Genomic DNA, 12654 nt, shown 5'->3' with positions numbered 1-12654 from the left:
GATACTATCTATCTACACATTGGGTCCTGGGTGGTTCTTTAATCCCTTATGATTTCAGAGCATGTTGTGGTTTACCAATAACTTACTTCTGTTTCCAGCCTGCATGACTTTTCTTCTCTTCCTGCTTTTCCTTCCTCTTCCTCCTCCACCTCCTCCTTCATTTTCTTCTTTCCCTCTCTCTTTTGTGGTGCTGAGGATTAAATCCAGGGCCTTGTGCATTCTAGGCAAGTGTTCTACAACTGAGCTAACATTCCCAGCCCCACATAACTTATTTATCCCCACAAACACATACAAGCCAGCTAAAGCTCAGAGAGGTTATAAGATTTATCTAGTTACAGAGTTGGGAAGTAGAGAGTTGGGACTCCAACCTGGTTTCCTGACTCCCAATCTGGGGCTTTACCTCCTTACCTCCCTCCCTATTTTCTCTTAAACTCAACCATACTGATAATTAGATTAAGTGTAAATGACCTAAACAAATAATTAAAATACAGGTATTATAAGGCTCAATTAAGAAAACCCTAAGATCCACGCTATCTACACAAAACACACTGTTTCCCCCTTTTTTCTCTTCTTTTCTTTTATGGCGTTGTGGACTAAACCCAAGGCACTTTGCCACTGAGCTACATTCCCAGCCCTTTTCATTTCTTTTTTTTAAATATTTATTTTTTAGGTGTAGAAGGACACAACACAATGCCTTTATTTTTATGTGGTGCTGAGGATCGAACCCGGGTCCCGCCCATGCTAGGCAAGCACTCCACCGCTGAGCCACAATCCCAACCCCAGCCCTTTTCATTTCTTATTTTGAGACAGGGTCTTGGTGAGTTGTCCAGGCTGGCCTTGAATTTGTGATTCTCCTGCCTCAGCTTCCCAAGTAGCTGGGATTACAGGTGTGTGCCATGGTACCTGATTTAAATACATTTTAAATAGAAAGAGACACATAGATTAAAAGTTAAAAAGACTGGGGAAAAGAGCCAGGCATGGTGGTATACATCTATAATCCCAGCTACTCAGAAGGCTAAGACAGGAGGATCACAAAATTGGGGCTAGTCTGGGTAACTTAGCCAGAACCTGTTTCAAAATCAAATAAAATGGACTGGGTATATAGCTCCATGGTAGAACACTTGCCTAGCAGGTGTGAGGCCCTGGGTTTAATCCCCAGTACAGAAAAAGATAAGAAAAAGAAATTCATTTACCTCTAGTGCCAGTTACTCAGGAGGAGGCTAGAGGATCCCTTGAGAGAAGACATGAATTATAGTGCCAATATCATGAAAAAGATGGAACATCACTATAGATTCTACAATGAGAATAATAAGGGAGTATTATTAAAAGGTATTATGCCCATGAAGTTGCAGAGATGAAATGGACAAATTCATTGAAAGTTATAACAAATCCAAATTCATTAAGATGAAAGAAGAAACCTGGATAGCCCTAAACATACTAAAGAAATTGGGGTTGTAATAAAAAAAACTTTCCCTCAAAGAAAGCTCTATCCCCAGATGGCTCATAAATTGTACAGAACACTGAAGAAAAAAATAATCCAGCTCTAAATTAACTCTTCCATAAAATTTAATAGTAGGGAATGATGAGGGCCACAATCAAGTTAAGATGGCGCCTGGCAGTATGCTAGGAGGAGTGGTTTCTGAGCCAACGCCAGCGAGCCATTAAGATGATGAGGATTCCTTAATGACTGACTGCTGTGTCTAGATGATGTCAATTAAGTCAAGCTGTGTGTAATTAGTTGGGTATATGTACCTCTGCAGTCCGGCAGAGAGGGGACTCCTGCTACCTTGGGTGCCCACTACTTTGAGTTCTCAGTTCCTGCTGAGTTCACTTGCAATAAAGTAGTTCCTGCTTCAACCTTCAAGTTGCTTGTCACCTCTCGGTTATTTTGCCCAGCCGGACTTAGGCAGCCCAGCCGGACTACAGCAAGGGAACACTTTTCAAATCATGTTATGATGTTAGCATTACCTTGATACCAAAATTAGAGAAAAACATTCTAAGAAGAAAGTACTACAGACCAATATCTCCCACAGAGACATAAAAGAAAAGGAATTAAAAGCCACTAACTGGAAAAAATTATTTGCCTAACATATATTTGATAAAGGACTTGTATTCAAAATATATAAAGAACTATTACAATTCAGAAACAAGACAAATAACACTGTTTTTAAAATGGTAGAAGAATTGAATAAATAGTACTAAGTCAGGGCTGGGGCTGTAGCTCAATGGCAGAGCACTTGCTTAGCACATGTGAGGCACTGGGTTCAATCCTCAGTACCATATAAAAATAAACAAATAATGGGCTGGGGTTGTGGCTCAGTGGTAGAGCGCTTACCTATCATGTATGAAGCACTGAGTTCCATCCTCAACACCACATAAAAATAAATAAATAAAAATAGTGTCCACCTACAACTAAAAATATTAAAAATAATAAAAAATAAATAAAATGAAGGTATGCTGTCCATCTACAACTAAAAAAATTTAAAAGTACCATATCATTAAATAAGATATACAAATGATAACTGCACATATGAAATGATTCTCAACATCACTAATGCATTAGGGTAGCGCAAGTTAAAAACACAAGATACCAACTCTGATAAGGATGAGTTAGATGATAAAGAACATGAAGATACCAAAATGTTTTGAAGGATATTGGGAAAGTGAAAAACTCATATTGCAGGTGGGAATGTAAAATAGTACTACCACTTTGGAAAATAGTATGGTAGTTCTTTCTTTCTTTTTTTTTTTTTCTTTGTTTTGATTTTTGGAACTGGCAATGGAATCCAGGAGCCTTTTGCCACTGAGCTACAGCCCCATCCTTTTTTTATTTTTTATTTAGAGTCAAGATAACACCAAGTCATGGAGGGCCTTGCTAAGTTGCTTATGCTGCCCTGAAACTTGCAATTCTTCTGTCAGCCTCCTGACTCATTGGGATTACAGGCATGTACCATCATGACTGGCCAATGTGACAATTTTTATTAAAAAAATGTTAAATACATACTACCAAACAGCCTAGCAATCCCATTCCTAAGTATTTACTAAAATAAATCAAAACAAATACCTATATAAAATATTTATAAGTGGCTCTATTTATAATAACCCAAACTGTTTATTCACCAATTGGTGAATGAAGAAACAAACTGCAGTATGTCTATGCAATAAAATGTACTACTTCATACTAACAAACAATGACCTACTACTCAAATGCAATAACATGGAAAATCTCAAAATAATTATATGTACTAAGTGAAGGAAGCCAGACACAAGCCCTACAAACTCTATGTTTTCACTTACATGAAATTCTAGAAAGAAGATAGTGGAGAAAACAGATCAACAGATGCCAGGAGCTGGATAAGACAAGAGGAGACTGACTACAAAAGGGCCCAAAGAAAGTTTTTGAATGAGGGAAATGTTTTATGTCATGATTATGGTTATAATCACAATACTGTACATATTTTTGAATATTCATTGTACTGTACACTTAAAATTAATTCATTTTATTATAGTTAAATTATACCTCAATAAAACTGATTTTTAAAAATGCAACATTTCTGGGTGCAGACTCTAAGTAGCTAGGATCATGCCTCTCCTCCTAGCTACTTGAGAGTCTGAGGCAGGAGGATCGTATGTTTAAGACCAGCCCAGGCAACTTAGCTAGGCCCTGTCTCAAAATAAAACATAAAAAGGTTTGATGATGTAGTTCAGTGTAGCACCCCTGGGTTCAATCCCCCAATACCAACACATACACACAAAAAAGCAGTGTTTTATATGCCTAAGACTGTGGAAGGATTGTGGGTAGAGAGTTGTGCAAGGGGTAAAAAGTGAGGAATTCACTGAAGGGAGCAAAGAAGTAAACTAGGGGCTGGGGTTGTGGCTCAGCCGTAGAGCACTCACCTAGCATGTGAGAGGTCCTGGGTTCCATCCTCAGCACCACATTAAAAATAAATAAACAAAATAAATTTATTGTGTACAAATAAAAAGTAAATATTTTCTCTCTTGTGTGGCAAGTCTTTTTCATACTCTTGCTTCATTTTCCAGACATTAGTCTTTCTGAGCCCTTCTCCCTATGGGCAGCTCTGTGGCCAGCTGCAACGCCTTCATCACAGTTCAGAGACTACACTTGGGTGGTCACTAGCCCAGGAGAGATGGTCACAAACTTTAAAAAATAGTGACCAAATAAACCTTTTTCAAATAAACCTTTATGCTGAACCTTTTTCAAATAAACCTTTATGCTAACCTCATTAAAATAAATAAATATAGTATCTTATTAGTAAATATTTAAAAGTTAAACTTCATGACATCTTTGTATTATAAAGTCATTCAATGTCAAGAAGCCTATTTTGGTGAACCCAGAAATTTGATTTATAGAACATATATATGTGAGTATTTTTAAACTGCTATTTAAAAACAGACTATATTTAAGATTTATGGGTAAAAATGGTAGGTTGAACACATGCATCTAAATTTGTTTACTGGAAGCCCACTAAAACTATCACAAATATATTTAAAGGAATAAATCCACTAAGGACAGGAAAGGAGACAAGAGCACAATTTTAGGAAAAATGGAAACCAATTGGATGAGCAATTACTCAGACCAGAGAAGAGATGCTAAAGCTAGCAGGGCAACTGCATGGCAAAAGGGATTGGTTGTGCCAGACCAGAGATTTAGCAGTTTCCACTGTCTGACCCTCTGAGAGGAAAGAACAGGTACTACCATCAGAGGTTCCCAGCCAGATCACTGTGCAGAGCAGTTCATGATCAACAAACCCACATGTGTACTTGAGTGCACTGGGGGGGTGGGGGGTGGAATACACTTCCAATCCTCTTCTTGGTAGCCTATCCTTAAGTGTGAGCAGACAACCAATGATTATAAGAATTCCAAGAAAAGAACATAATATGGAAGACAGAGACCAAACCCACAGAAAAAGAAATTTGGAGCAAACAGAGATTATGCAGAAAGAAGAAAAATTGAACAAAGCTTCCAGTAATATATTTCAAGACAAGATAAGCTATTGTAACCTGAAACAAAATAAGATGCTGCAAAAAGAAATATTTGGAGAATAAAAATAAAGTGAGAGCAATAAAAATCTTTAAAATATGAAAAAAATCAATAGAAGGAAATAAAGTGGATGGATTCTCCCAGAAACATAAAAAACATGGAAAATTGGAGAGAAAAAATATAAATTATAAGGACAAGCCCGGCAGGTTCATCATCAAATCATAGGAGTTCTAAAAAAGAACAGAGAAGATGGAAGGGAGAAAATCATCAATGGGATAACTCAAGTCTACTGCCTGGCTGGGGCTGTAGCTCAGTAGTAGAGCACTTGCCTAGCATGAGGGAAACCCTGAGTTTGATCTTTAGGACTGAGAAAGAAAGCGGGGGCAGGGGTAGTAAATCCAGAAAGAAAGAAAAAGACAAGGAATATAGAAAATAAAAGACCCAACAAAGCACAGTGTCAAAAAAAAAAAGTGGCCAAGAGAATGGGAAAGAAGATGCCTGGTTCCCAGATGTGCAGCAAGGGTTAGGGATAAAGATTGGAGCTTGTCAGAAGACTCCAGCAGAGATTGCTTCAAGAAGATAAAATGGACAAAATGGGAAAAAATCTTTTCCAGCTCCTCCTCTGAAAGGGGATTAATATTCAGAAAATATAAAGAATTTAAAATGCTTAAAACAACCCAATCAATACATGGGCAAAAAAACTAAACAGATATTTCTCAGAAGAAACACAGGTAGCCAACGGATATATGAAAAAATGTTCAACATCTCTAGTCAGGTGCAATGATGCACATCTGTATTCCCAGTGACTCAGAAGGCCGAGGCAGTAGGATTGCAAGTTTTAGGCCAGCCTCAGAAACTTAGTGAGGCTCTAAGCAACTTAGTGAGATCCTGTCTCAAACAAAAAAGGGTGGGGGTGAGGTGGGATGGTCTGGGGATGTGGCTCAGGGTGAAGTACCCCTGGGTTCAATCTCCAGTGCAAAAGGAAAAAAAAAAAAGTTCAACATCTCTAGCAATGAGGGAAATGCTAATCAAATCTATACTAAGATTTCATCTCCCTCTAGTCAGAAGGGCAATTATCAAGAACACAAATAAAAATAAATGTTGGTGACGATGTGGGGAAAATAGTATACTCATTGTGGGTGGAACTTTAAATTAGTACAACCACTCTGGAAAGCAGTATGGAGAGTCCTCAGAAAACTAGGGAGTAGAACCACCATATGATACAGCTATCCCATTCCTTGGAATTTATCCAAAAAGACTAAAATCGGTATACTATAGTGATGTAGCCACATCGATGTTTATAGCAGAACAGTTCACAATAGCCAAATTATGGACCAGCCCAGATGCCCATAATAGATGGATTAAGAAAGCGTAATACAAACAAAAAACAATGGAGTTTTACTCAACCATAAAAATGAATGAAATTATGGCATTTGCAATTAAAGATGGAATGGAGAACATCTGTAAGTGAAATAAGCCAGACTCAGAAAATTAAGGGTCAAATGTTTGCTCTCATATGTGGAAGCTAGAGCAAAATAAGGGAGAAAAGTCGTGGGGAAGGGATTGGTTATCATAAAAATATGGGAAATATCAGTGGAATTGAAGGAGATCAGGAGGGATGAGGGACAAGAAAGGGAAGGAAATGCAGAATTAATTTAACAAAATAAGAGCGAAAGGAAGATCAGAAGAGGAAGGAGAATTAGGGAGAGTCAGGAGGGAAGGGAAAGGAGGAGTGGAATGGGAACAGAAATGTAGTAAATCAAATTTCATGCATGTTTGATTTTTGTCAAAATGAACCCAATTACTGTGTATAAATATAATGCTCTAATTTAAAAAAAAACAGATGATGAAATGTGTAGAATATCTACTGAATCCTGCTATTCTGAGAAGAGATGCAGACAAACTCTTGTGGGAAGAGTTGAAGCAAATCTTGTAATAAATACATAGAAAATTAAGCAAATAAAAACACAAGATAGGCACCAGGGTTCCAAGATGTCATTCCCAAAGTATAACGTGTCACACCTGGCCACTCTGCCCCCTACTCTGGACCCAGCCTAGTTTCTCTGGAAACCAGGAAGACTCAAACCCAGTGGTTGGCCATAAAAGCCTGGCTTTAAACAGGATTATCTGCTTCATTCAGAACCATGACCCTAACCACAGAAAGGTCATGGAAGATCCTGCCTTAATTCACTGGACCTATGCAAGATCAGCAAATATCTATCTGAATTTCAGACCCACTCCCAAGAACTTACTCTTAGGTGCTCTGATTGGAATTGGACCTCTCTTTTTCTGGTATTATGTTTTCAAAACTAATAGGATAGGAAGGAAAAAACTTATCTGGGAAGGGAAAGTACACTGAACATTTAATATATTAAGTCTGGCAATGATAACTAATGTTTTCTTGCTTACATAAATCTTCTATTAATCATTAAAAAAGAAAGAAAACACAAGATAATGATTAATTCCAGGAAAAATAAAATTTTTTGCAGGAAAGGAAGTTTTAGTTGTTTACCTGACTCAACTCTTAATAGCATAAATAGTCATAGTGTTGTAAGATCTGAAGATTGAACTAACAAAAAATTATTATAGAATTAAATTTGGCAGATGGCAGATGATGGCAAAAGAACTAAATTCTCAAATCTGCCCTGCCCATGTTATTTGTGGAGGCTGAGACAAGACTATGAGGCAAGACTATAAATGACTCACACACTATCACACTATTTCTTTCTTTCTTTTGGTTTTGTTTTGTTTGTTTTTGGTACTGGGGATTGAACTCAGAGGTTCTGTACTACTGAACTACACTCTCAGCCCTTTTTTAAAATTTTGAGACAGGGTCTCACTAAGTTGCTAAAGTTGGCCTTGAACTTGCAATCCTCCTGCCTCAGTCTCCCAGTTGCTGGGATTACAGACATGTGACACCATGCCTAGCTACATACTAAATATTTCAAAATTATTAAATATGTTTTAAATTGCTAACTTTACAAAAATATACCTTCATAAGGTCCTGGCAGACCAGGTTCTAAATGAGAATTTTTGAACTCTCCAGAATTCTACACTAGAAAATGTTCTTGCCTGGCCCCTTTGTGCTCTTGGCGCTGTACTGCATTGAGAGAGCCTCATAGAGACTCCTATGGACACCCGAGCTTGTGCTCATGCCTCTCTTTGCAAACAGCTGCCAACTGGCTACTCCTTAGGCCCAGGTCATCAGCAACGTCCTCTGAGAGGCAGGTATCCAACCAAGAAGATGGTGCAGGCCCTGAAACCAGGACCACTTCCCATCCTTGTCACCTCTACGAGTTGGGGCAGGGTGGAGAGACTAGGGCAGCAGCAACCTTAGCTGTCATTTTGTGTGTGTGTGGGGGGGGGGGGTGCTGGGGATCGAACAGGGGCACTTTATTACCGAGCTAGACCCCCAGCCCTTTTTAGATTATTACACTATTTTGAGACAGGGTCGCTCTCTAATTTGCCCAGGCTAGCCTGTGATCCTATTGCCTCAGCCTCTCCAGTCGCGCGGATTACTGTCGTGGACTACCGCGCCCAAATGTCTTTGGAGACCAAGCCCAGAGAGATCAAAGGACTGGAATTCCCTCGAAGACTTGTCCGTAGCAAGAAGCACCTTCTGTGCAAGGACTTATAGAAGGTAATTTAAAAAGTATATCTCAACTATCAATAATTTCGTGTCCTTGCAGCCTAACTACACAACTTGAGGCCCGAGAACCACTGCTTGGCTTTAGAAGGTGGCTTCCAAACTGGAGTTCATGCGCCTAATGACCGACCTGAAATATCCTCTTTCCTGGAGAATTCGCAGAGCCTTCCAAAGGTGTTTGGGGTTACAAGTCTTTTATTTGCGTAATACGTATTTCACATTTTTAATTCCTATAAAAGATCAGGTCCCCGCTCTCTTTGAGTTCACCACTTTATGAATTCAAAAGTAGCTTCCAGATTCCGTAAGTAACTTCAGGGTCAAGTGAAAAGCACGTGTACAGCCCATAAGGGCAGGGATTTGGGGGATTTATCATTAAACATTTTTTTGTTTTGTTTTAATGTCAAACTACTGTATGTTTAGTGCCTGAAAAAGGTGCGCTCAGTAAATAGTTCGTGGGTTAATTAATTTAAAAGTGCAAAAATAACAAAAGTTTAAAGTGTCCTATATATTGGAACGAATGCTTCGGTTCATCCTCTGGTCCTTGAGCGCCCGCGGGGTGGTGAAGGCCGGGGGATACCGCCTCAGGCGACGTAGTGCTGTAGGCAGGTTTGGAGGTAAGAGTAGCTGAAAAGCGCTGGCGGCGGGAACCTAGCTTATAGTTGCTCCGCAGAGCCCAGAGTCCGCCGGGCTGTCAGTCAGAGGCGGGGGGCAGGCACGCCCCGCCTCCTGGGGGCGGGTCCTGGACCCAGCGGCGCGGGGGTGGGGCCTGGCTGTCCGCGCCGGGGGGCGGGGTCCGGACCGGGCGCACCGGGCCGGTTGGGGGCTCCGCTAGTCGTCGGGAGCAACCGGAGTCCCGGCCACGAAGGGGTGCGACCCCCGACTGGCCCCGCCCTCCCGGCTACGGCCCGGCCAATCAGAGCGGCTTTTACTGGCGGGTGGGCCGAGCCGGCCCAGCTGCTCGGAGGCTCTGGCATGGTAACGTCCCCGCGCGGGGGTGGAGGGGCCCGGGGCGGTCCCACAGCGCCCCCTGCGGCCCGGGCCGTGGCCGGGGGGGGCGGGGAGGTCAACCGGGGTCCCCAGGACCCCAAGGGAATGCGAGGGGAGCAAGGGGTGAGGTAGGAGCCCAGGAAGGGGATGGAGGCGGGGATTTGGGGGAGAAGGGGAGGGGGAGGCCATGATGAAGCATGGCGGGGGGGGCGTGCGGCCGGGTGCTGAGGCGGACGAGACTTGCGGGACTGGGTGAGGGTTGGGAGGAAATAAGTGAAGGATGAGTTTGGGTAGAAAGGTTGAGAAAGAAGAGAGAGGGTGAGAGATGAGGAGACCACAGGACTAGGGGAGAGGTAGGGACCACAGTTTCTTTTCCTGGGCTATTTGGCATGCCCCATTCCCCTCCCCCAGTCCCAGTGGTTGTTCCCTTTGGAAGCCCTGGGTGCCCCTTAGGACCGCTAGGGGACTCCCTCCTTTCCCCGCATTTGCAAAACCTTGTCTCCTGAGGTAAGGAGGGCTTCTGGCCCTCACCGTGGTGCTGCTGAAGAGCAGAGGCCTCTTGGTCCCAGCCCTGGCTCTGCCATCAGCAAACTGTAACTACTCTGTGTGACCTTGGGCAAGTCACTACCTTTCTTTAGGCCTCGGATTTCTCATTGATTTAAAAAAAAAAAAAAAAGAAAGAAAATGGTATCCCAGATCTCTTTCAGCTCCGAAATGGAGCAGTTTTTGAGGATGAAATTAAGGCCAATGGGTTCTAGTACGTGAGGAAGCATGAAGGAGGCAAGGCCTTCAGCTGGGCTGGAGAAAATCCCCAGGGATGTGGGGGAGGGGAGACATAAAGCCTCCAAGGCTCAGCCCGCTAGCCAGGGCCTCTGGAATTCTGTTGGAGGAATGGGAGAACTGTCTTAAGAAGAGGAGGTTGAACCCTGACGCTAGAAAGACTAGGACCAGATGTAACATTCTGTTCTGAAGAGGGAGAGTGAGGAGGTGATGAGGGAGTCAAAGAAGCAAGGGAATACATTTTCTAGAAAGACCCCCCAGGCTCTTTGGAGAGTAGGAGGAACAGTAGAGCTAGTACAGGAGAGTGCCGAGTGGGAATGTCTTGGATCAGGAATGGAAAGGTTAATGCTCTATGGGGGTGGCTAAAGAAGGATAGCAGGTAGATAAACTTCAGGGTAATCAGCTGGTCTCTAGCTATTTCTTTTTCTCTCCTTGCCACCACACAATGCTGGGAATCCAATCCAAGGCTATTCATGTTAGGCAGATGCTAAACCACTGAGCTACAGCCCCAGCCCTCAGCTGTTTCTGTTTGATGACTGCTACCTCTTTCTGAGAGATGTGCCTCCCAGTCTTCATTTTTCCAACACCTCCAGGGAGGGAGAATGAGTCAGACCAGGCGGACCTTGGGATCCCTTGGCTCTCTGAGGATTTCAGGAGTGTATGAAGATTGGGGTGATATGAAAACAGGGGATGAATCTGAGAATAAGAAGTACCATCTGTAGTGCCCTCCTCCTTGCTTGGAGGCAGCTTTGTGGAGTGGTTGAAAGCACAGGCTTTGGAATCAGACTGCTTGGATTCCAAACCTGCTTCTGCCATTTAATCTCTTGAAACCTTGGTCAAGTAAGTAATTTAATCTCTGAACCTCACTTTTTTACATATAAAATGGGCATAAAAACCTCTTAGATGGGGTTGTGAGGATTAAATGGAGTGTTTGGCATAGTATCTGGCCCATAATAGTGCTCAGTAAAGATTATCTGCTAATGGTTGTTATTCCCATTTTCCATTCTCTCTGTCTCTTCATTTTTGTCATTTTCTCTTTTTGTTCTTTTTCCTGAGTGCTCAGTTCTAAGAATACCCTCAAATATGAATGCTGAGAATAACTGATAAATCTTTGTTGGGGGCATATCTAGGAAAGGGGTCCTTCATCTGGCCCAAGTGGACACATGATGATCATGTGTTTCTTTATTATCGCTTCCCAGCCCCTAAGTATGTTTTTATTCCAGGGAAGATGCAGGATCTGCTTCTTTCAGCTCCCATTCTTAAAACTCTTAAACTAATATCTTTTTCATAGTCTCACCTAGAAATGCAAGCAGATCCACAATTGTGCTGCCATTGCAGCAAGTGGAAGAGGGACGGGTGTTTAAGGAAAGAAAGGACATGCATAGCACAGGGGTATCTCTGGGAAGGGTGAGCTTTGGGAATTCCATAGTAATTTATATGCATTCCCTTGTTCTATCCTCTGCAGGGAACTGACCAAAATAGGCCAGTGTCTGAATTCTTGCCACAGTTATTCATCTTAAGATGAAGGTGGTCATATACAGTCAATTTTTATTATTTAGATTTTCCCATGCCAGTACTTGATTCCAGTTTGCTTTTCTTAAGCCAGAGAGACTTCTGCCAAGATACTTTTCTCTCTCTCACAACAGAGAATGTACTGGGAATTTATACAAACATACCTGGACACAATTGCAGCACACTTTTAGGTATGCAAAAATCTAATAAGGTTTGGGATGAAACTAAATTTTATCACAATACTTTGTGTACAGCGCAAGGATTAGGCACTCAAGGAATGTTTAAAAGGAGAAAACTTGATTCCTAAATGTAGGGAAATCCCCATCTGAGTGAGGAGCGAGCTAGTCCCACATTACTCAGCAAACATTCACAGAGCAGCATGTCACTGCTACAAAGTGCAGCATTTATCCCAGAGGGATACACATAGGTAGGAATGTGTGTATGTGTGGGGGATAGTATAAAGGGAACCTGAAGGAGGTGAATATTGAATCATCCTGAACAAAGAAATAGACAAAACAGAATAAAAAAAAAAAATACATGAAAGTAATCTAACAATTCCTATGTGAAGAGGAGGAAAGCCATTGAGTCAGGATGAGCCAAGGGTATGGGATGAGATGGGCTTTACTGAAAGGTTTGATATATATATATATATATATATATATATATATATATATACACACACACTCACACATATACATACACCACACACTTATTTATTTATTTATTT

The 12654-nt window shown here is 41.6% G+C and overlaps 1 protein-coding gene across 21 annotated transcripts in view; it reads left to right on the top strand.

Annotated features, from left to right (window-relative positions):
- Prpf40b (pre-mRNA processing factor 40 homolog B) overlaps positions 1 to 12654 on the top strand; it is a 107377-nt gene that overhangs the window by 46103 nt on the left and 48620 nt on the right. For 14 of the 21 annotated variants that reach the window (XM_071609874.1, XM_071609878.1, XM_071609875.1 and 11 more), the window contains exon 1: positions 9552 to 9623. The exons of 2 other annotated variants lie outside the window; for them this stretch is intronic. In XM_071609874.1, coding sequence (XP_071465975.1) covers positions 9621 to 9623 — 3 coding nt within the window. In that variant the 5' untranslated portion in view covers positions 9552 to 9620. Of the gene's footprint in view, positions 1 to 9539; positions 9624 to 9643; positions 9764 to 9912; positions 11256 to 12654 lie in introns of those variants that run through there. 5 more of the 21 variants (XM_071609886.1, XM_071609881.1, XM_071609884.1 and 2 more) reach the window with 3 other exon arrangements.

Source organism: Marmota flaviventris, chromosome 3, assembly GCF_047511675.1.
Source record: "Marmota flaviventris isolate mMarFla1 chromosome 3, mMarFla1.hap1, whole genome shotgun sequence".
NCBI classification, from domain to species: Eukaryota; Metazoa; Chordata; class Mammalia; order Rodentia; family Sciuridae; genus Marmota; species Marmota flaviventris.
The sequence above is the reverse complement of the archived record's forward strand: the minus strand, read 5'-3'. Positions and strand labels throughout refer to the sequence as shown.